Source organism: Salmo salar, chromosome ssa02, assembly GCF_905237065.1.
Source record: "Salmo salar chromosome ssa02, Ssal_v3.1, whole genome shotgun sequence".
NCBI lineage: Eukaryota > Metazoa > Chordata > Actinopteri > Salmoniformes > Salmonidae > Salmo > Salmo salar.
In genome coordinates this window covers 9,415,819-9,441,361 of record NC_059443.1, presented here as the reverse complement: position 1 = coordinate 9,441,361, position 25,543 = coordinate 9,415,819, and the positions used below count along the sequence as shown (strand labels likewise).

Here is a 25,543-nt window from a genome sequence, read left to right as displayed (position 1 = left end):
CATAAATAATTCACCCAAGATAAACATGTGAATAGGCCTATATCCATTTATCTAAAACCAAAAAGCTAAAAATACAATGCCTGAAGAAAAAAGTAACATTCATGAACCATCTGGATAGACCGTAAACAAATGGTGTCGAACTTAGCAGTTGTGAAAGTTCTTGGACATTTAGAATTGTTGAGAAGCAGAACCAGAAACGGACTGTCGGGATGAGGATTTGATTGCGCAAGACAGCATGAAATCACATGACCACTCACCCAGTTGATCATGTGACCAATCCATTTTTGTAACAACAGCCGAGCAGCAACGTGAAACTACAGATGATCTGATTTATCTTCCTTCTATTGCACGGATTAGCTGGCTGCTCTGAACTCCAGAGGAGGCGAGCCCAAATGATGAGGTATGTTTGCAAAATAAAGCTGTATGAAAGTCTGGTCATTGGTTATTCAGTGCAGTTCTCTCAATGGTTATTTGACTAGGCTAGCTAATTCCTTCTTTTTTTATATTGAACATACTTTAAAAAATACATGCGCAAACTAGCTAAAGCAGACATTTGATGATGCAAAAATGTGTGAGAATGAAATTGTGTTGAAACTAAACTATCAAATGTATCTGCTCTCCACTCACCCCTGACAGAATGTTGAAGGAGACGCTGTGTGTCCTCCTGTGGGCTTCCCTGGAGGCAACACAGTCAAGGGGCTGCTCGAGTTTCTTCTGCCGGAAATCTCACCGTGTCAGCATGCTCTCCAGAGGAGCCGACCCTGGCAAGCCGCTCTTTCTCACCCCCTACCTGGAAAAGGGCAACATCGAAGAGGGTAGGTTGGTTTACTTTACTCAGAAACGATATTTTGGTATTTTGTTCATTTGTTCAACTGTTAATACTATCCCTAATGTTGTACATGGCAGTTGTCAAATGTAAAAAAAAAAAATAGACGAGATTGCGTTATGCATCATATGTTATTTGCATCATTAACACAGTTAGGATCCCCATTAGCTGTTGCACGTGCAGCAGCTACTCTTCCTGGGGTCCACGCCACAAAACATGACATGACAGTGTGCAGAACAGTTCTTACGATGTTGTGACGTTAACATCATGAATGTTACAGTATTACACAGAAGTCTGATGAAGACTAATCATAGTGTTCAGATGAAACTAGGTTTGGGACAGTTATTTGAAAGCAATGACCTGTTCTCTCTTTCAGCCCGGAAGCAGAGTCTGGTAGGTCCCCTGCCTGGTGCCAGTGTGAAGAGTTATGCCGGCTACCTCACTGTCAACAACAAATACAACAGTAACCTCTACTTCTGGTTCTTCCCTGCTCAGGTACACTACACTACAGTACTATCTGTCCCAAATGGCACCCTGTTCCCTTTGTAGTGCACTACTTTTGACCAGGGCCCCATAGAGAATAGGGTGCCACCCATATCAGCTGCAGTGTTCTCCTCCTCAGTTTCACTCATGACAGGAATGAACAGCACGTGTTTGTCTAGCAATCACCTTTTATCAGCTCCTGTAAAGGACTGTGTGACTCAGGGCAACGTTTTATTTGGATTGTACATTTCAACATGTTTTGGTTTCAGAAAACTTAACAAAAGACTTATGGGCTTAGCCCCTATAAAGTAAGTACAAAACAAGTCCTTTCTGCTACCTACATTACCAAGGTCCTAGTGATAAAACAGTGTTTACTTCCTAACTGGGTGTCAACGACTGAGCCACAAGGTGACAGTGTTGTATTAGAAGGGCTTTGGGTGGAGGCCTCTCACTGCGAGTTCCAGTATCCACCGTTAGATAACTACTAACCTGTATCTGTCTGTCTGTCTGTCTGTCTGTCTGTCTGTCTGTCTGTCTGTCTGTCTGTCTGTCTGTCTGTCTGTCTGTCTGTCTGTCTGTCTGTCTGTCTGTCTGTCTGCAGGAGAGGCCTGAGACCGCTCCAGTCCTGCTGTGGCTGCAGGGGGGTCCTGGGGGCACGTCTATGTTTGGGCTGTTTGTAGAACATGGACCCTACGTTGTATTGAAGAACCTAACAGGTACCAACATAGCCATATGTGTCTGTACTGACCCCTGTCTAGTGTATAATAACATGTCTGTACTGACCCCTGTCTAGTGTATAATAACGTGTCTCTGTACTGACCCCTGTCTAGTGTATAATAACGTGTCTCTGTACTGACCCCTGTCTAGTGTATAATAACGTGTCTCTGTACTGACCCCTGTCTAGTGTGTAATAACGTGTCTCTGTACTGACCCCTGTCTAGTGTATAATAACGTGTCTGTAATGACCCCTGTCTAGTGTATAATAACGTGTCTCTGTACTGACCCCTGTCTAGTGTATAATAACGTGTCTGTACTGACCCCTGTCTAGTGTATAATAACGTGTCTCTGTACTGACCCCTGTCTAGTGTATAATAACGTGTCTGTACTGACCCCTGTCTAGTGTGTAATAACGTGTCTCTGTACTGACCCCTGTCTAGTGTATAATAACGTGTCTCTGTACTGACCCCTGTCTAGTGTGTAATAACGTGTCTGTACTGACCCCTGTCTAGTGTGTAATAACGTGTTCTGTACTGACCCCTGTCTAGTGTGTAATAACGTGTCTGTACTGACCCCTGTCTAGTGTGTAATAACGTGTCTGTACTGACCCCTGTCTAGTGTATAATAACGTGTCTCTGTACTGACCCCTGTCTAGTGTATAATAACGTGTCTCTGTACTGACCCCTGTCTAGTGTATAATAACGTGTCTGTACTGACCCCTGTCTAGTGTATAATAACGTGTCTCTGTACTGACCCCTGTCTAGTGTATAATAACGTGTCTGTACTGACCCCTGTCTAGTGTATAATAACGTGTCTGTACTGACCCCTGTCTAGTGTATAATAACGTGTCTGTACTGACCCCTGTCTAGTGTATAATAACGTGTCTGTACTGACCCCTGTCTAGTGTGTAATAACGTGTCTGTACTGACCCCTGTCTAGTGTGTAATGACGTGTTCTGTACTGACCCCTGTCTAGTGTATAATAACGTGTCTGTACTGACCCCTGTCTAGTGTATAATAACGTGTCTGTACTGACCCCTGTCTAGTGTATAATAACGTGTTCTGTACTGACCCCTGTCTAGTGTGTAATAACGTGTTCTGTACTGACCCCTGTCTAGTGTATAATAACGTGTCTGTACTGACCCCTGTCTAGTGTATAATAACGTGTCTCTGTACTCACCCCTGTCTAGTGTATAATAACGTGTCTCTGTACTGACCCCTGTCTAGTGTATAATAACGTGTCTGTACTGACCCCTGTCTAGTGTATAATAACGTGTCTGTACTGACCCCTGTCTAGTGTGTAATAACGTGCTCTGTACTGACCCCTGTCTAGTGTGTAATAACGTGTCTCTGTACTGACCCCTGTCTAGTGTGTAATAACGTGTCTGTACTGACCCCTGTCTAGTGTATAATGTGTCTGTACTGACCCCTGTCTAGTGTGTAATAACGTGTCTGTACTGACCCCTGTCTAGTGTATAATAACGTGTCTGTACTGACCCCTGTCTAGTGTATAATAACGTGTCTGTACTGACCCCTGTCTAGTGTGTAATAACGTGTCTCTGTACTGACCCCTGTCTAGTGTATAATAACGTGTCTCTGTACTGACCCCTGTCTAGTGTATAATAACGTGTCTGTACTGACCCCTGTCTAGTGTGTAATAACGTGTCTCTGTACTGACCCCTGTCTAGTGTGTAATAACGTGTCTCTGTACTGACCCCTGTCTAGTGTATAATAACGTGTTCTGTACTGACCCCTGTCTAGTGTATAATAACGTGTCTGTACTGACCCCTGTCTAGTGTGTAATAACGTGTGTCTGTACTGACCCCTGTCTAGTGTGTAATAACGTGTCTGTACTGACCCCTGTCTAGTGTATAATAACGTGTGTCTGTACTGACCCCTGTCTAGTGTATAATAACGTGTCTGTACTGACCCCTGTCTAGTGTGTAATAACGTGTCTGTACTGACCCCTGTCTAGTGTATAATAACGTGTCTGTACTGACCCCTGTCTAGTGTATAATAACGTGTCTCTGTACTGACCCCTGTCTAGTGTGTAATAACGTGTCTGTACTGACCCCTGTCTAGTGTGTAATAACGTGTCTGTACTGACCCCTGTCTAGTGTGTAATAACGTGTCTGTACTGACCCCTGTCTAGTGTGTAATAACGTGTCTCTGTACTGACCCCTGTCTAGTGTGTAATAACGTGTCTCTGTACTGACCCCTGTCTAGTGTGTAATAACGTGTCTCTGTACTGACCCCTGTCTAGTGTGTAATAACGTGTCTGTACTGACCCCTGTCTAGTGTGTAATAACGTGTGTCTGTACTGACCCCTGTCTAGTGTGTAATAACGTGTGTCTGTACTGACCCCTGTCTAGTGTGTAATAACGTGTCTCTGTACTGACCCCTGTCTAGTGTGTAATAACGTGTCTCTGTACTGACCCCTGTCTAGTGTGTAATAACGTGTCTCTGTACTGACCCCTGTCTAGTGTGTAATAACGTGTCTCTGTACTGACCCCTGTCTAGTGTGTAATAACGTGTCTCTGTACTGACCCCTGTCTAGTGTGTAATAACGTGTCTGTACTGACCCCTGTCTAGTGTGTAATAACGTGTCTCTGTACTGACCCCTGTCTAGTGTGTAATAACGTGTCTCTGTACTGACCCCTGTCTAGTGTGTAATAACGTGTCTCTGTACTGACCCCTGTCTAGTGTATAATAACGTGTCTCTGTACTGACCCCTGTCTAGTGTGTAATAACGTGTCTGTACTGACCCCTGTCTAGTGTGTAATAACGTGTCTGTACTGACCCCTGTCTAGTGTGTAATAACGTGTCTCTGTACTGACCCCTGTCTAGTGTGTAATAACGTGCTCTGTACTGACCCCTGTCTAGTGTATAATAACGTGTTCTGTACTGACCCCTGTCTAGTGTGTAATAACGTGTCTCTGTACTGACCCCTGTCTAGTGTGTAATAACGTGTCTCTGTACTGACCCCTGTCTAGTGTGTAATAACGTGTCTCTGTACTGACCCCTGTCTAGTGTGTAATAACGTGTCTCTGTACTGACCCCTGTCTAGTGTGTAATAACGTGTCTCTGTACTGACCCCTGTCTAGTGTGTAATAACGTGTCTCTGTACTGACCCCTGTCTAGTGTGTAATAACGTGTCTCTGTACTCACCCCTGTCTAGTGTGTAATAACGTGTCTCTGTACTGACCCCTGTCTAGTGTGTAATAACGTGTCTCTGTACTGACCCCTGTCTAGTGTGTAATAACGTGTGTCTGTACTGACCCCTGTCTAGTGTGTAATAACGTGTCTCTGTACTGACCCCTGTCTAGTGTGTAATAACGTGTCTCTGTACTGACCCCTGTCTAGTGTGTAATAACGTGTCTCTGTACTGACCCCTGTCTAGTGTGTAATAACGTGTCTCTGTACTGACCCCTGTCTAGTGTGTAATAACGTGTCTCTGTACTGACCCCTGTCTAGTGTGTAATAACGTGTCTCTGTACTGACCCCTGTCTAGTGTGTAATAACGTGTCTCTGTACTGACCCCTGTCTAGTGTGTAATAACGTGTCTCTGTACTGACCCCTGTCTAGTGTGTAATAACGTGTCTCTGTACTGACCCCTGTCTAGTGTGTAATAACGTGTCTCTGTACTGACCCCTGTCTAGTGTATAATAACGTGTCTGTACTGACCCCTGTCTAGTGTATAATAACGTGTCTCTGTACTCACCCCTGTCTAGTGTATAATAACGTGTCTCTGTACTCACCCCTGTCTAGTGTATAATAACGTGTCTCTGTACTGACCCCTGTCTAGTGTATAATAACGTGTGTCTGTACTGACCCCTGTCTAGTGTATAATAACGTGTCTGTACTGACCCCTGTCTAGTGTATAATAACGTGTCTGTACTGACCCCTGTCTAGTGTGTAATAACGTGTCTGTACTGACCCCTGTCTAGTGTATAATAACGTGTCTCTGTACTGACCCCTGTCTAGTGTGTAATAACGTGTCTGTACTGACCCCTGTCTAGTGTATAATAACGTGTTCTGTACTGACCCCTGTCTAGTGTGTAATAACGTGTCTCTGTACTGACCCCTGTCTAGTGTATAATAACGTGTGTCTGTACTGACCCCTGTCTAGTGTATAATAACGTGTGTCTGTACTGACCCCTGTCTAGTGTGTAATAACGTGTCTCTGTACTGACCCCTGTCTAGTGTGTAATAACGTGTTCTGTACTGACCCCTGTCTAGTGTGTAATAACGTGTCTCTGTACTGACCCCTGTCTAGTGTGTAATAACGTGTGTCTGTACTGACCCCTGTCTAGTGTGTAATAACGTGTCTCTGTACTGACCCCTGTCTAGTGTATAATAACGTGTCTCTGTACTGACCCCTGTCTAGTGTATAATAACGTGTCTCTGTACTGACCCCTGTCTAGTGTATAATAACGTGTCTGTACTGACCCCTGTCTAGTGTATAATAACGTGTCTGTACTGACCCCTGTCTAGTGTACTGACCCCTGTCTGTACTGACCCCTGTCTAGTGTATAATAACGTGTCTGCACTGACCCCTGTCTAGTGTATAATAACGTGTCTGTACCTGACCCCTGTCTAGTGTATAATAACGTGTCTCTGTACTGACCCCTGTCTAGTGTATAATAACGTGTCTGTACTGACCCCTGTCTAGTGTATAATAACGTGTCTCTGTACTGACCCCTGTCTAGTGTGTAATAACGTGTCTGTACTGACCCCTGTCTAGTGTATAATAACGTGTCTCTGTACTGACCCCTGTCTAGTGTGTAATAACGTGTCTCTGTACTGACCCCTGTCTAGTGTGTAATAACGTGTCTGTACTGACCCCTGTCTAGTGTGTAATAACGTGTCTGTACTGACCCCTGTCTAGTGTGTAATAACGTGTCTGTACTGACCCCTGTCTAGTGTGTAATAACGTGTGTCTGTACTGACCCCTGTCTACTGTGTAATAACGTGTGTCAGTACTGACCCCTGTCTAGTGTGTAATAACGTGTCTCTGTACTGACCCCTGTCTAGTGTGTAATAACGTGTCTGTACTGACCCCTGTCTAGTGTATAATAACGTGTCTCTGTACTGACCCCTGTCTAGTGTATAATAACGTGTCTCTGTACTGACCCAGGTCTAGTGTGTAATAACGTGTCTGTACTGACCCCTGTCTAGTGTGTAATAACGTGTCTGTACTGACCCCTGTCTAGTGTATAATAACGTGTCAGTACTGACCCCTGTCTAGTGTATAATAACGTGTCTGTACTGACCCCTGTCTAGTGTATAATAACGTGTCTCTGTACTGACCCCTGTCTAGTGTATAATAACGTGTCTGTACTGACCCCTGTCTAGTGTATAATAACGTGTCTCTGTACTCACCCCTGTCTAGTGTATAATAACGTGTCTCTGTACTGACCCCTGTCTAGTGTATAATAACGTGTCTCTGTACTGACCCCTGTCTAGTGTGTAATAACGTGTCTCTGTACTGACCCCTGTCTAGTGTATAATAACGTGTCTCTGTACTGACCCCTGTCTAGTGTGTAATAATGTGTCTCTGTACTGACCCCTGTCTAGTGTATAATAACGTGTCTCTGTACTGACCCCTGTCTAGTGTATAATAACGTGTCTGTACTGACCCCTGTCTAGTGTATAATAACGTGTCTCTGTACTGACCCCTGTCTAGTGTGTAATAACGTGTCTGTACTGACCCCTGTCTAGTGTATAATAACGTGTCTCTGTACTGACCCCTGTCTAGTGTATAATAACGTGTCTGTACTGACCCCTGTCTAGTGTGTAATAACGTGTCTCTGTACTGACCCCTGTCTAGTGTGTAATAACGTGTCTGTACTGACCCCTGTCTAGTGTATAATAACGTGTCTGTACTGACCCCTGTCTAGTGTATAATAACGTGTCTCTGTACTGACCCCTGTCTAGTGTGTAATAACGTGTCTGTACTGACCCCTGTCTAGTGTGTAATAACGTGTTCTGTACTGACCCCTGTCTAGTGTGTAATAACGTGTCTCTGTACTGACCCCTGTCTAGTGTGTAATAACGTGTTCTGTACTGACCCCTGTCTAGTGTGTAATAACGTGTCTGTACTGACCCCTGTCTAGTGTGTAATAACGTGTCTGTACTGACCCCTGTCTAGTGTGTAATAACGTGTCTCTGTACTGACCCCTGTCTAGTGTGTAATAACGTGTCTCTGTACTCACCCCTGTCTAGTGTGTAATAACGTGTCTCTGTACTGACCCCTGTCTAGTGTGTAATAACGTGTCTCTGTACTGACCCCTGTCTAGTGTGTAATAACGTGTCTCTGTACTGACCCCTGTCTAGTGTGTAATAACGTGTCTGTACTGACCCCTGTCTAGTGTGTAATAACGTGTCTCTGTACTGACCCCTGTCTAGTGTGTAATAACGTGTCTCTGTACTGACCCCTGTCTAGTGTGTAATAACGTGTCTCTGTACTGACCCCTGTCTAGTGTGTAATAACGTGTTCTGTACTGACCCCTGTCTAGTGTATAATAACGTGTCTCTGTACTGACCCCTGTCTAGTGTATAATAACGTGTCTCTGTACTGACCCCTGTCTAGTGTATAATAACGTGCTCTGTACTGACCCCTGTCTAGTGTAGTAACAACGTGTTCTGTACTGACCCCTGTCTAGTGTGTAATAACGTGTCTCTGTACTGACCCCTGTCTAGTGTGTAATAACGTGTCTCTGTACTGACCCCTGTCTAGTGTGTAATAACGTGTCTCTGTACTCACCCCTGTCTAGTGTGTAATAACGTGTCTCTGTACTCACCCCTGTCTAGTGTGTAATAACGTGTGTCTGTACTGACCCCTGTCTAGTGTGTAATAACGTGTGTCTGTACTGACCCCTGTCTAGTGTGTAATAACGTGCTCTGTACTGACCCCTGTCTAGTGTGTAATAACGTGTTCTGTACTGACCCCTGTCTAGTGTATAATAACGTGTCTCTGTACTGACCCCTGTCTAGTGTATAATAACGTGTCTCTGTACTGACCCCTGTCTAGTGTGTAATAACGTGTCTCTGTACTGACCCCTGTCTAGTGTATAATAACGTGTCTCTGTACTGACCCCTGTCTAGTGTATAATAACGTGTCTCTGTACTGACCCCTGTCTAATGTATAATAACGTGTCTGTACTGACCCCTGTCTAGTGTATAATAACGTGTCTGTACTGACCCCTGTCTAGTGTACTGACCCCTGTCTGTACTGACCCCTGTCTAGTGTATAATAACGTGTCTGCACTGACCCCTGTCTAGTGTATAATAACGTGTCTGTACCTGACCCCTGTCTAGTGTATAATAACGTGTCTCTGTACTGACCCCTGTCTAGTGTATAATAACGTGTCTGTACTGACCCCTGTCTAGTGTATAATAACGTGTCTCTGTACTGACCCCTGTCTAGTGTGTAATAACGTGTCTGTACTGACCCCTGTCTAGTGTATAATAACGTGTCTCTGTACTGACCCCTGTCTAGTGTGTAATAACGTGTCTCTGTACTGACCCCTGTCTAGTGTGTAATAACGTGTCTGTACTGACCCCTGTCTAGTGTGTAATAACGTGTCTGTACTGACCCCTGTCTAGTGTGTAATAACGTGTCTGTACTGACCCCTGTCTAGTGTGTAATAACGGTGTCTGTACTGACCTGACCCCTGTCTAGTGTGTAATAACGTGTCTCTGTACTGACCCCTGTCTAGTGTATAATAACGTGTCTCTGTACTGACCCCTGTCTAGTGTGTAATAACGTGTCTCTGTACTGACCCCTGTCTAGTGTGTAATAACGTGTCTCTGTACTGACCCCTGTCTAGTGTATAATAACGTGTCTCTGTACTCACCCCTGTCTAGTGTATAATAACGTGTCTCTGTACTCACCCCTGTCTAGTGTATAATAACGTGTCTCTGTACTGACCCCTGTCTAGTGTATAATAACGTGTGTCTGTACTGACCCCTGTCTAGTGTGTAATAACGTGTCTGTACTGACCCCTGTCTAGTGTGTAATAACGTGTCTGTACTGACCCCTGTCTAGTGTATAATAACGTGTCTCTGTACTGACCCCTGTCTAGTGTATAATAACGTGTCTGTACTGACCCCTGTCTAGTGTGTAATAACGTGTCTCTGTACTGACCCCTGTCTAGTGTGTAATAACGTGTCTCTGTACTGACCCCTGTCTAGTGTGTAATAACGTGTTCTGTACTGACCCCTGTCTAGTGTATAATAACGTGTTCTGTACTGACCCCTGTCTAGTGTGTAATAACGTCTGCTGTCTGTACTGACCCCTGTCTAGTGTGTAATAACGTGTCTCTGTACTGACCCCTGTCTAGTGTGTAATAACGTGTGTCTGTACTGACCCCTGTCTAGAGTGTAATAACGTGTCTGTACTGACCCCTGTCTAGTGTGTAATAACGTGTGTCTGTACTGACCCCTGTCTAGTGTGTAATAACGTGTCTGTACTGACCCCTGTCTAGTGTATAATAACGTGTTCTGTACTGACCCCTGTCTAGTGTGTAATAACGTGTCTGTACTGACCTCTGTCTAGTGTGTAATAACGTGTTCTGTACTGACCCCTGTCTAGTGTGTAATAACGTGTCTGTACTGACCCCTGTCTAGTGTGTAATAACGTGTCTCTGTACTGACCCCTGTCTAGTGTGTAATAACGTGTCTCTGTACTGACCCCTGTCTAGTGTATAATAACGTGTCTCTGTACTGACCCCTGTCTAGTGTGTAATAACGTGTCTCTGTACTGACCCCTGTCTAGTGTGTAATAACGTGTGTCTGTACTGACCCCTGTCTAGTGTGTAATAACGTGTCTCTGTACTGACCCCTGTCTAGTGTATAATAACGTGTCTCTGTACTGACCCCTGTCTAGTGTGTAATAACGTGTCTCTGTACTGACCCCTGTCTAGTGTGTAATAACGTGTCTCTGTACTGACCCCTGTCTAGTGTATAATAACGTGTCTCTGTACTGACCCCTGTCTAGTGTATAATAACGTGTCTGTACTGACCCCTGTCTAGTGTATAATAACGTGTCTGTACTGACCCCTGTCTAGTGTGTAATAACGTGTCTCTGTACTGACCCCTGTCTAGTGTGTAATAACGTGTCTCTGTACTGACCCCTGTCTAGTGTATAATAACGTGTCTGTACTGACCCCTGTCTAGTGTATAATAACGTGTCTCTGTACTGACCGCTGTCTAGTGTATAATAACGTGTCTCTGTACTGACCCCTGTCTAGTGTATAATAACGTGTCTGTACTGACCCCTGTCTAGTGTATAATAACGTGTCTGTACTGACCCCTGTCTAGTGTGTAATAAGTGTCTCTGTACTGACCCCTGTCTAGTGTGTAATAACGTGTCTCTGTACTGACCCCTGTCTAGTGTATAATAACGTGTCTGTACTGACCCCTGTCTAGTGTATAATAACGTGTCTCTGTACTGACCCCTGTCTAGTGTGTAATAACGTGTCTCTGTACTGACCCCTGTCTAGTGTGTAATAACGTGTCTCTGTACTGACCCCTGTCTAGTGTGTAATAACGTGTCTCTGTACTGACCCCTGTCTAGTGTGTAATAACGTGTCTCTGTACTGACCCCTGTCTAGTGTATAATAACGTGTCTCTGTACTGACCCCTGTCTAGTGTGTAATAACGTGTCTGTACTGACCCCTGTCTAGTGTGTAATAACGTGTCTCTGTACTGACCCCTGTCTAGTGTGTAATAACGTGTGTCTGTACTGACCCCTGTCTAGTGTATAATAACGTGTCTCTGTACTGACCCCTGTCTAGTGTATAATAACGTGTCTGTACTGACCCCTGTCTAGTGTAAAATAACGTGTCTGTACTGACCCCTGTCTAGTGTATAATAACGTGTCTCTGTACTGACCCCTGTCTGTCATTTCTATTTTATCACGTATCTCTGTTCCTACTGCAGTGGTAGGATCTTCATCTCTCTCCGCGTATCTCTGTTCCTACTGTAGTGGTAGACCCTTCATCTCTCTCCGTGTATCTCTGTTCCTACTGTAGTGGTAGACCCTTCATCTCTCTCCGTGTATCTCTGTTCCTACTGTAGTGGTAGGATCTTCATCTCTCTCCGTGTATCTCTGTTCCTACTGTAGTGGTAGACCCTTCATCTCTCTCCGTGTATCTCTGTTCCTACTGTAGTGGTAGACCCTTCATCTCTCTCCGTGTATCTCTGTTCCTACTGTAGTGGTAGGATCTTCATCTCTCTCCGCGTATCTCTGTTCCTACTGTAGTGGTAGACCCTTCATCTCTCTCCGTGTATCTCTGTTCCTACTGTAGTGGTAGACCCTTCATCTCTCTCCGTGTATCTCTGTTCCTACTGTAGTGGTAGGATCTTCATCTCTCTCCGTGTATCTCTGTTCCTACTGTAGTGGTAGGACCTTCATTTCTCTCCATGTATCTCTGTTCCTACTGTAGTGGTAGACCCTTCATCTCTCTCCGTGTATCTCTGTTCCTACTGTAGTGGTAGGACCTTCATCTCTCTCCGCGTATCTCTGTTCCTACTGTAGTGGTAGACCCTTCATCTCTCTCCGTGTATCTCTGTTCCTACTGTAGTGGTAGACCCTTCATCTCTCTCCGTGTATCTCTGTTCCTACTGTAGTGGTAGGACCTTCATCTCTCTCCGTGTATCTCTGTTCCTACTGTAGTGGTAGGACCTTCATCTCTCTCCATGTATCTCTGTTCCTACTGTAGTGGTAGACTCTTCATCTCTCTCCGTGTATCTCTGTTCCTACTGTAGTGGTAGGACCTTCATCTCTCTCCGTGTATCTCTGTTCCTACTGTAGTGGTAGACCCTTCATCTCTCTCCGTGTATCTCTGTTCCTACTGTAGTGGTAGACCCTTCATCTCTCTCCGCGTATCTCTGTTCCTACTGTAGTGGTAGGATCTTCATCTCTCTCCGTGTATCTCTGTTCCTACTGTAGTGGTAGACCCTTCATCTGTCTCCGTGTATCTCTGTTCCTACTGTAGTGGTAGGACCTTCATCTCTCTCCGTGTATCTCTGTTCCTACTGTAGTGGTAGGACCTTCATCTCTCTCCGTGTATCTCTGTTCCTACTGTAGTGGTAGGACCTTCATCTCTCTCCGCGTATCTCTGTTCCTACTGTAGTGGTAGGATCTTCATCTCTCTCCGTGTATCTCTGTTCCTACTGTAGTGGTAGACCCTTCATCTCTCTCCATGTATCTCTGTTCCTACTGTAGTGGTAGGATCTTCATTTCTCTCCATGTTTTGATGTGTTATTTCACCTGTTTACAGTGGGCTACAGAGACTATCCCTGGACATCCAGATACTCTGTTCTGTACATCGACAATCCAGTACGTATGGCTTCTACTTCCTTAGTGTGAATGTATGAACACAGTTTGCTTGCATCCAAATGGCACCCTATTCCCTTTATAGTGCTCTACTTTTGACCAGGTCCTCTTGTCAAAAGAAGTGTACTAAATAGGGAATAGGGTGCCATTTAGGACATCCTCTATCACACAGGTTTGATTTGGTTTCTAGGCTGCTTTAATAGTTTTCTCATAAAAATGTGTGTAATGTTACTTAATAGTATGTGAATATAATGTAATGTTACCTAACAGCATGTACAGTGTGTGAATGTAATGTTACATAACAGCATGTACAGTGTGTGAATGTAATGTTACATAACAGCATGTACAGTATGTGAATGTAATGTTACATAACAGCATGTACAGTATGTGATTGTAATGTCAGGTGTGTGTTTTCTTGTCCAGGTAGGAACAGGGTTCAGTTTCACTGATGATGACCGAGGCTTTGCTCAGAACCAGGATGATGTAGGCAGAGATCTGTACAGGTAAGACTGGTCACTGAGGTTCTGGGTGCATTAGGCTGTATTTACAGACAGCTCAATTCTGATCTTTTATTCACCAATTGGTCTTTTGACCAATCAGACCAGCTCTTTTGCCCATAATAATGGGCAAAAGATCAGAATTGAGCTGCCTGTGTAAACACAGCCTTACACTATGCACAGATTATAATATCATTCTATCATATTGATGTGGTTCCTGAGATGGAAAACACTTCTCTAAGCGTTGTAAAGATCTGATGGTGGCCTTTCTGAGTGGTGCAGCGGTTTAAGGCACTGCAGGGCTTGAGGCCTCACTACAGATCCGGGTTCGATCCCGGGCTGTGTTGCAGCCGGGCCGCGACCGGGAGGCCCATGAGGCGACGCACAATTGGCCCAGCGTCGTCCGGTTAGGGGAGGATTTGGCCGCCTGGGATGTCCTCTTCCCATCGCGCTCTAGCGACTCCTGTGGTGGGCCGAGCGCATGCGCGCTGACACAGTTAAATCAAAGTTTATTTGTCACGTGCGCTGAATACAACAGGTGTAGACCTTACAGTGAAATACTTACTTACAGGCTCTAACCAATAGTGCAAAAAAGGTGTTAGGTAAAGAAATAAAACAACAGTAAAAAGACAGGCTATAGAGGTAACGAGGCTATAAAAGTAGCGAGGCTACATACAGACACCTGTTAGTCAGGCTTATTGAGGTAGTATGTACATGTAGATATGGTTAAAGTGACTATGCATATATGATGAACAGAGAGTAGCAGTAGCGTAAAAGAGGGGTTGGCGGGTGGTGGGTGGCGGGACACAATGCAGATAGCCTGGTTAACCAATGTGCGGGAGCACTGGTTGGTCGGCCCAATTGAGGTAGTATGTACATGAATGTATAGTTAAAGTGACTATGCACATATGATAAACAGAGAGTAGCAGCAGCGTAAAAAGAGGGTTTGGGGGGGGGGCACACAATGCAAATAGTCCGGGTAGCCATTTGATTACCTGTTCAGGAGTCTTATGGCTTGGGGGTAAAAACTGTTGAGAAGCCTTTTTGTCCTAGACTTGGCACTCCGGTACCGCTTGCCATGCGGTAGTAGAGAGAACAGTCCATGACTGGGGTGGCTGGGGTCTTTGACAATTTGTAGGGCCTTCCTCTGACACCGCCTGGTGTAGAGGTCCTGGATGGCAGGCAGCTTAGCCCCAGTGATGTACTGGGCCGTACGCACTACCCTCTGTAGTGCCTTGTGGTCAGAGGCCAAGCAATTGCCGTACCAGGCAGTGATGCAACCAGTCAGGATGCTCTCGATGTTGCAGCTGTAGAACCTTTTGAGGATCTAAGGACCCATGCCAAATCTTTTTAGTTTCCTGAGGGGGAATAGGCTTTGTCGTGCCCTCTTCACGACTGTCTTGGTGTGTTTGGACCATTCTAGTTTGTTGTTGATGTGGAGGCCAAGGAACTTGAAGCTCTCAACCTGCTCCACTACAGCTCCGTCCATGAGAATGGGGGTATGCTCGGTCCTCCTTTTCCTGTAGTCCACAATCATCTCCTTAGTCTTGGTTATTTTGAGGGATAGGTTGTTATTCTGGCACCACCTAGCCAGGTCTCTGACCTCCTCCCTATAGGCTGTCTCGTCGTTGTCGGTGATCAGGCCTACCACTGTTGTGTCATCTGCAAACTTAATGATGGTGTTGGAGTCGTGCCTGGCCATGCAGTCATGGGTGAACAGGGAGTACAGGAGGGGACTGAGCACGCACCCCTGTGGAGCTCCAGTGTTGAGGATCAGCGTGGCAGATGTGTTGCTACCTACCCTCACCACCTGGGGGCGGCCCGTCAGGAAGTCCAGGATCCAGTTGCAGAGGGAGGTGTTTAGTCCCAGGATCCTTAGCTTAGTGATGAGCATTGAGGGTACTATGGTGTTGATCGCTGAGCTGTAGTCAATGAATAGCATTCTCACATAAGTGTTCCTTTTGTCCAGGTGGGAAAGGGCAGTGTGGAGTGCAATAGAGATGGCATCATCTGTGGATCTGTTTGGGCGGTATGCAAATTGGAGTGGGTCCAGGGTTTCTGGGATAATGGTGTTGATGTGAGCCATTACCTGCCTTTCAAAGCACTTCATGGCTACGGACGTGAGTGCTTTGGGTCTGTAGTCATTTAGGCAGGTTGCCTTACTGTTCTTGGGCACATGGACTATGGTGGTCTGCTTGAAACATGGTGGTATTACAGACTCAATCAGGGACATGTTGAAAATGTCAGTGAAGACAACTGCCAGTTGGTCAGCACCTGCCCAGAGCACACGTCCTGGTAATCCGTCTGGCCCCGCAGCCTTGTGTATGTTGACCTGTTTAAAGGTCTTACGTCGGCTACGGAGAGCGTGATCACACAGTCGTCCGGAACAGCTGATGCTCTCATGCATGCGTTAGTGTTGCTTGCCTCGAAGCGAGCATAGAAGTGATTTAACATGTCTGGTAGGCTCATGTCACTGGGCAGCTCGCAGCTGTGCTTCCCTTTGTAGTCTGTAATAGTTTGCAAGCCCTGCCACATAAGACGAGTGTCGGAGCCGGTGTAGTATGATTCAATCTTAGCCCTGTATTGACGCTTTGCCTGTTTTGATGGTTCGTCACAGGGCATAGCAGGATTTCTTGTAAGCTTCCGGGTTAGAGTCCCGGAGCACCTTGAAAGCGGCAGTTGTACGGTGTTCCCTCCGACACATTGGTGCGGCTGGCTTCCGGATTAAGCGAGCAGTGTGGCAAGAAGCAGTGCGGCTTGGCAGGGTCGTGTTTCGGAGGACGCATGTCAAATATACATCTAGAACCTTGGTTATGGCACCATGGTCTCTGCTCAATGTACATCTAGGACCTTGGTTATGGCACCATGGTCTCTGCTCAATGTACATCTAGGACCTTGGTTATGGCACCATGGTCTCTGGTCAATGTACATCTAGGACCTTGGTTATGGCACCATGGTCTCTGCTCAATGTACATCTAGGACCTTGGTTATGGCACCATGGTCTCTGGTCAATGTACATCTAGGACCTTGGTTATGGCACCATGGTCTCTGGTCAATGTACATCTAGGACCTTGGTTATGTCACATGGCACCCATTGTTTTTCTCATCTTGTGTCTTTGTCCTCTAGTGCATTGACTCAGTTCTTCCAGATCTTCTCTGAGTATCAGTCCAATGACTTCTATGCTACAGGAGAGGTGAGTTTGGTTCTAGTCTCCACATCTGTGTTACACATAACATTACACAACTTCCCTACATCCTAGTTGGCAAGTTCCCCAAATCCTAGCTACAAAGACATCTGCTTTTTATTCCCTTTTATGATGTTGAACAAGGTCTTAAAATTGTTATTTTAGGGTCTCTGCTATAGCAACAAGAATAATCTTTCCACATAAATGCATAATAACATCAAATTGAAATGACTCAGAACGCAGACACTAAAATTGATTGGAATTGTCCTCGATGTCCTCAGTCCTATGCAGGAAAGTATGTCCCTGCCATTGGTTACTACATCCATAAGCATAACCCCATTGCTAAGGTGAAGATCAACTTCAAGGGAGTTGCCATTGGAGACGGCCTCTGTGACCCAGAGCTGGTGGGTTGTGTTTTAATACACTGTGATTTCAACTTTACTCAGCATTGTTTGACACTTCTGATTTAATATGAAATATATCATTAAGAAATATTAGTATATCTCCAGGATGAAAAAAAATGTTGTTTTTGTTCTTCATTTGTTCTTTCTGTTGGTCTTACTTGTTCTGTCTCTCTCTCTCTCCCTCTCTCCCATTTGCTCTCTCTCCCCTTCTCTCTCTCAGATGCTGGGAGGGTATGGAGACTTCCTGTACCAGACAGGTCTGATAGACATGCTCCAGAAACAGTATGTTGAGCAGCAGACAGCCAGCGGGGTGCAGCTCATCCAGCAGGAGAAATGGGTGGAGGCCTTTGAGGTAAGACACTGACTGCATCTGCTAACACAATAACTTGTGTGTTTTTGTTGTCCACTCCACATATCTGAATGTATGTCAGTCATTCTTTCAAGGCTTCCAACTTCCTGGTACATTCTTCCACTATCCTCATGTCCTACAGGTATTTGACAGCTTGCTGAATGGTGACATTCTGCCGTACCCCTCGTTCTTCCAGAACGCCACTGGCTGCTCCAACTACTTCAATTACTTGCAGTGTCAGGTAGGTACACAGAGCAAGGTTTACACAGATGCCTAACTGTTTGAATAAAGGTTGAGTTATATTACCCAGAGAAGGTATATTTCCTGAATGAAATGTGTCTTCTTACAAGGCTTACACACAGATGCACGTTTTAAATAAAGGTTAAATAATAAAATGTTATGTTATGGTTCTCTATGCTACAGGAGCCTGCAGACCAGGAGTATTTCTCCCAGTTTGTGACGCTGGCAGAGGTGCGGCGCTCCATCCACGTGGGGAACCTGACGTTCCACGACGGCTCAGAGGTGGAGAAACATCTGCTGCAGGACGTCATGAAGAGCATCAAACCCTGGCTCGCCACGCTCATGGACAACTACAGGGTGAGACTAGAGTCAATGCCCATCTAGCACTCAGACATGCTACGGTTCTATTAACAGCACAGATATATAATATATGCCATTTAGCAGAGGCTTTTATCCAGAGACACTGACGCGTGCGTACATTTTATGTATGGGTGGCCCAGGGAATCTAACCCACAATCCTTGCTCTGCGAGCGGCGCGCTCTACCTACTGAGCCATGGTTTAACTTTGGTTTACAGTATCAGTCACGAGCTAGAGTATCAGTCACTAGCTACGGTGTCAGTCACTAACTACGGTGTCAGTAACTAGCTAGAGTATCAGTCACTAGCTACGGTGTCAGTCACTAACTACGGTGTCAGTCACTAACTACGGTGTCAGTCACTAGCTAGAGTATCAGTCACTAGCTAGGGTGTCAGTCACTAACTACAGTGTCAGTCACTAGCTACGGTGTCAGTCACTAGCTACGGTGTCAGTCACTAGCTACGGTGTCAGTCACTAGCTAGGGTATCAGTCACTAGCTACGGTGTCAGTCACTAACTACAGTGTCAGTCACTAACTAGAGTATCAGTCACTAGCTAGGGTGTCAGTCACTAGCTAGAGTATCAGTCACTAGCTAGGGTGTCAGTCACTAGCTACGGTGTCAGTCACTAGCTACGGTGTCAGTCACTAGCTAGGGTGTCAGTCACTAGCTACGGTGTCAGTCACTAGCTACGGTGTCAGTCACTAGCTAGAGTATCAGTCACTAGCTAGGGTATCAGTCACTAGCTAGGGTATCAGTCACTAGCTACGGTGTCAGTCACTAGCTACGGTGTCAGTCACTAGCTAGAGTATCAGTCACTAGCTACGGTGTCAGTCACTAGCTACGGTGTCAGTCACTAGCTACGGTGTCAGTCACTAGCTACGGTGTCAGTCACTAGCTAGGGTGTCAGTCACTAGCTAGGGTGTCAGTCACTAGCTAGGGTGTCAGTCACTAGCTAGGGTGTCAGTCACTAGCTAGAGTATCAGTCACTAGCTACGGTGTCAGTCACTAGCTAGAGTATCAGTCACTAGCTACGGTGTCAGTCACTAGCTACGGTGTCAGTCACTAGCTACGGTGTCAGTCACTAGCTAGGGTGTCAGTCACTAGCTAGAGTATCAGTCACTAGCTACGGTGTCAGTCACTAGCTACGGTGTCAGTCACTAGCTAGAGTATCAGTCACTAGCTACGGTGTCAGTCACTAGCTACGGTGTCAGTCACTAGCTACGGTGTCAGTCACTAGCTACGGTGTCAGTCACTAGCTAGAGTATCAGTCACTAGCTACGGTGTCAGTCACTAGCTACGGTGTCAGTCACTAGCTACGGTGTCAGTCACTAGCTACGGTGTCAGTCACTAGCTAGGGTGTCAGTCACTAGCTAGGGTGTCAGTCACTAGCTACGGTGTCAGTCACTAGCTACGGTGTCAGTCACTAGCTAGGGTGTCAGTCACTAGCTAGGCTGTCAGTCACTAGCTACGGTGTCAGTCACTAGCTACGGTGTCAGTCACTAGCTACGGTGTCAGTCACTAACTACGGTGTCAGTCACTAGCTAGAGTATCAGTCACTAGCTACGGTGTCAGTCACTAGCTACGGTGTCAGTCACTAGCTAGAGTGTCAGTCACTAGCTAGAGTATCAGTCACTCGCTACGGTGTCAGTCACTAGCTACGGTGTCAGTCACTAGCTACGGTGTCAGTCACTAACTCCTCTCCTCAGCTATTGTTTGGACCACTATACTGTAATCATTGAATAAATGCCTTATCTGTGTTTCTCTCTTTCTTCTGTACACACACACACACACACACACACACACACATACACACAGGTGTTGATTTACAGTGGTCAGCTGGATGTGATTGTGGCGGCCCCCCTGACCGAGAGGTTCCTGCCCACGGTGAACTGGACCGGGGCTGATGAGTTCAACAAAGCCTCTCGCTTCCATTGGAAGATCCAGCCAGAGGACACAGAGGTGGCTGGATATGTACGCCAAGTAGGGGAATTCTACCAGGTGAGTACTGTATGTCTGTGTCCAGGGGCCAGATTTACAAAACCTTCTTAAGAAGACATTTCTTCTTAACTGCCATTTTATTCCTTAACCTCTATGGGCTAGAACCCGTGGTGCACTCCATCAACAGCAGGTGCATTTCAAGAGCAGCAAATTTGAATCCAAATAAATGTCAAAATTCAAATTTTTCAAACATACAACTATTTTACACCCTTTGAAAGATAAACATCTCCTTAATCTAACCACGTTTTACGATTTCAAAAAGGTTTTACGGCGAAAGCATAAATTTAGAGTATGTTAGGACAGTACATTTACAAGAGTTGTGTGTAATGTTTTGTCAATTCAAAGACAGGGTCACCAAAACCATAAAACCAGCTAAAATGATGCACTAACCTTTTACAATCTCCATCAGATGACACTCCTAGGACATTATGTTAGACAATGCATGCATTTTTAGTTCTATCAAGTTCATATTTATATCCAAAAACAGCGTTTTACTATGGCATTGATGTTGAGGAAATCGTTTCCCTCCAATAACCGGCAGTCAAGTCAACACCACAAATTAAATAATTAAAATTAGAAAACATTGGTAAAATATTATATTGTCATTTAAAGAATTATAGATTTACATCTCTTGAACGCAATCAACTTGCCAGATTTAAAAATAACCTTACTGGGAAATCACACTTTGCAATAATCTGAGCACTGCGCCCAGAAAAATACGCGTTGCGATACAGACTAGACGTCATGTTGGGGAGATCTAAAATCGAAAATACTATGTAAATAATCCATTACCTTTGATTCTCTTCATCAGATGTCACTTCCAGGTATCACAGGTCCATAACGAATGTAGTTTTGTTCAAAAAAGCTCATCATTTATGTCCAAAAATCTCCGTCTTGTTAGCACATGATCTAAGCCAGCCGGACTTCTCGTCATGAACGAGGGGAAAAAAATATATTTACGTTCGTTCAAACATGTCAAACGTTGTATAGCATAAATCATTAGGGCCTTTTTAACCAGAACATGAATAATATTCAAGGTGGACGAATGCATACTCTTTTATAACGTATTGGAACGAGGGTACCCAACATGAACTCGCGCGCCAGGTGTCTAATGGGCCATCATCGTTCCATGGCTCTTGTTCGGTCAGATCTCCCTCCAGAAGACTCAAAACACTTTGTAAAGGCTGGTGACATCTAGTGGAAGCAATAGGAAGTGCCAAAATATTCCTCAGCCCCTGTGTTTTTCAATGGGATAGGTTTAAAGGTAATACAACACATCAGGTATCCACTTCCTGTCAGAAAATGTCTCAGGGTTTTGCCTGCCAAATGAGTTCTGTTATACTCACAGACACCATTCAAACAGTTTTAGAAAATTTAGGGTGTTTTCTATCCATATGTAATAAGTATATGCATATTCTAGTTACTGGGTAGGAGTGGTAACCAGATTAAATCGGGTATGTTTTTTTATCCAGCCGTGTCAATACTGCCCCCTAGCCCTAACAGGTTAACTATTGACTTAAGAAGAAAGTTAAGCAAAGTTGCTATTCCTCAAAAAGGTTAGAGGAAATTCTCTTGCACTATTTCTTATGTTTCTCCTTAAGCAAAAAGTTAAGAAGAAATGAGATTCTTGGAAATAAAGTTCTTGGAAGTGTTCTTGAACTCCGAGATAGCTGAACCATTGTCTTCTCTCCGGGCAGTGAGAGAAAAAGCTCATGAAAGCAATTGAACATGTTTAATTCACTCACAAACGTCATCTGAAAGTTTCAGTATTTATTATTTTAAACCCAAGAACATGTTTTAGAAGAGTAATCTCAGTTGGACATTTGCTAACCTGATTGCCATTGCTAGCCAGATAGCTAGCTAAATCGGTTGCCTAGCAACACACATCTTAAGAAGATACAGTTGAGGTTGGAAGTTTACATACACTTAGGTTGGAGTCATTAAAACTCGTTTTCAACCACTCCACAAAGTTCTTGTTAATAAACTATAGTTTTGGCAAGTCGGTTAGGACATCTACTTTGTGCATGACACAAGTCATTTTTCTAACAATTGTTTACATACAGATTATTATACTTATAATTCACTGTATCACAATTCCAGCTGGTCAGAAGTTTACATACACTAAGTTGACTGTGCCTTTAAACAGCTTGAAAAATTCCAGAAAATTATGTCGTGGCTTTAGAAGCTTCTGATAGGCTAATTGACATCATTTTAGTTAATTGGAGGTGTACCAATTAACTACCATGTATTTCAAGGCCTACCTTCAAACTCAGTGCCTCTTTGCTTGACATCATGGGAAAATCTAAAGAAATCAGCCAAGACTCCGAAAAAAAATTGTAGACCTCCACGTCTTCACCTTGCTTTCCAAACGCTTGAAGGTACCAAGTTCATCTGTACAAACAATAGTACGCAAGTATAAACACCATGGGACCACACAGCTGTCATACCGCTCAGGAAGGAGACGTGTTCTGTCTCCTAGAGATTAATGTACTTTGGTGAGAAAAGTGCAAATCAATCCCAGAATAACAGCAAAGGACCTTGTGAAGATGCTGGAGGAAACCGGTACAAAAGTATCTATATCCACAGTAAAACGATTTCTATATAGAAATAACCTGAAAAGCCGCTAAGCAAGGAAGAAGCCACTGCTCCAAAACCCCCATAAAAAGCCAGACTACGGTTTGCAACTGCACTTGGGGACAAAGATCGTACTTTTGGAGAAATGTCCTCTGGTCTGATGAAACAAAAATAGAACAGTTTGGCCATAATGACCATTGATATGTTTGGAGGAATAAGGGGGATGCTTGCAAGCTGAAGAACACCATCCCAACCGTGAATCACGGGGGTGGCAGCATCATGTTGTGGGTGTGCTTTGCTACAGGAGGGACAGGTGCACTTTACAAAATAGATGGCATCATGAGGTAGGAAAATTATGAAGATATATTGAAGCAACATCTCAAGACATCAGTCAGGAAGTTAAAGCTTGGTCGTCCAAATGGACAATGACCCAAAGCATACTTCCGAAGTTGTGGCAAAATGACAACAAAGTCGAGGTATTGGAGTGGCCATCACAAAGCCCTGACCTCAATCCTATAGAAAATTTGTGGGCAGAACTGAAAAAGCGTGTGCGAGCAAGGAGGCCTACAAACCTGACTCAGTTACACCAGCTCAGTCAGGAGGAATGGGCCAAAATTCAACCAACTTATTGTGGGAAGCTTGTGGAAGGCTACCTGAAATGTTTGACCCAAGTTAAACAATTTAAAGGCAATGTTACCAAATACTAATTGAGTTTATGTAAACTTCTGACCCACTGGGAATGTGATGAAAGAAATAAAAGCTGAAAGAAATAATTCTCTCTACTATTATTCTGACATTTCACATTCTTAAAATTAAGTGGTGATCCGAACTCACCTAAGACAGGGAATATTTACTAGGATTAAATGTCAGGAATTGTGAAAAACTGAGCTCAGGTGTATGTAAACTTCCGACTTCAATGGTACATAAGAAGATATTTGAGGAGTTTGTAAGAAAATCATTAAATCTTAAGAAATTGTTGAGGAATTGCACTTACAAATTATCTTAAACTTATTTATTTTTATTTTTATGCAGCTTCTTAAGTTATTTGCGTAAGAAGGTTTTTGTGAATCTGGGCCCAGGACTTTACTGGGTATTCAGGGCATTTGGCCACCCTTTAAAATGGAAAATGTTAACGTAGCATAACTAAACATAATGTGAGTAATTTAGCAGTAGCTCTCATGCAGAACACCTTAGTCAGTGCATTCAACTAAGTTCAGTCAAAAAAACAAGCACATAACAATTATTGCAAGTAGAGTCTTATTCAAAATCGCTGTGCCAGGAAGATAAGATCAACTTTATGGACACCAGGTGGGAACACAGTGCTGCTGATGGGGAAACTGGTTCACGTGCTAAACCTGTCTGTTTGTCTCCTTGTCATGCAGGTGATTATACGAGGGGGAGGGCACATACTACCGTACGACCAACCACAGAGGTCCTTTGATATGATTGACAGATTCCTCTCAACACAGGGATTTATTTGAGTGAGCGGGACTGAGCAGGAACACAGTTGATCAGAGTTCCTCCACCTTTTGATTCAGACTGTCTCCAGATTCCCAGTGGCTGTTTATTTCAAACACTATTGATTTTAGCAAGTTCGGAACCATGGAAAGCCAATTATACATGGTAGAGGTCTATCACCTAGAAAATAATACATGTCATGGATAGAGACGTTTGGACAGCTATGCTACCTTCATCAGAGTTTAATGACATCCTACTTTAACCCTCAGATTGTAACTGCACTCTGATGCACTGCCAACCAATTCTCATGTTTGCTATTCTGTGGATCCGTCAAAATGAATATTTTTTTGAATAATGATATATGTTGCACATGATCAATATATGATTAAGATGAAGAGATGGCACACAATGCAATTGTAATAAAAAATAAATGAAACAAACATGGGTCTGTCAAACAAGTTCAATGGCTGAACACCAGAGGGCGCTAGTGTTTGTTATACTGTAAATGCCTAGTGGTGTTGTCCCTTGTAAATGCCTAGTGGTGTTGTCCCTTGTAAATGCCTAGTGGTGTTGTCCCTTGTAAATGCCTAGTGGTGTTGTCCCTTGTAAATGCCTAGTGGTGTTGTCCCTTGTAAATGCAACAACGTTACTGAATAGTGTCTCTTATACAACTTTAGTAAAAAGTTCCATTATCCAACTTCAGATAATGACCTTTTTATTCTACATGTCAGATAATTCAGTCATACTCAACCATCCTGTTTAATCAAAGAAATAACAATTCAACTATGAATAGGCTGCAATACCTGCCTCTGTTTAGGTAATAGTAGGTACTCCGAGAACTCAATAACCTTTACAGACAATCATGGCAGACTGTTTTAGAAAGTACTAACCAGTAACAGAAACAGGCTGGCATGATCATCTGGTGGGTTTGGCAGTGAGATGACTGTACTCCTTGCTCTGTCACGTACCAAACCATCATGCTACTTATCAGCTCATTAAAGTTCATTTAAGCAGTCTAGACATCTCCATATTTACTGATGGTTTTAGAACATTTAAACATACAACTATTTAATGAGCAGTCAATGGTCAGGGCTTTTGTATTGGAAGACC

General features: G+C 44.2%; 1 protein-coding gene across 1 annotated transcript; it reads left to right on the top strand.

Moving 5' to 3' along the window:
* The first annotated feature begins 282 nt into the window (after positions 1-282).
* Positions 283-24,869, top strand: cpvl (carboxypeptidase, vitellogenic-like). Its single transcript, NM_001139952.1, is given in 13 exon segments — positions 283-400; positions 637-815; positions 1,203-1,321; positions 1,911-2,025; positions 13,314-13,372; positions 13,793-13,872; positions 16,994-17,060; positions 17,333-17,455; positions 17,676-17,807; positions 17,947-18,045; positions 18,228-18,401; positions 20,219-20,401; positions 24,358-24,869. Coding segments are annotated over 13 exon segments (1,437 nt in total). The 5' UTR covers positions 283-392; the 3' UTR covers positions 24,457-24,869.
* Positions 24,870-25,543: the final 674 nt, after the last annotated feature.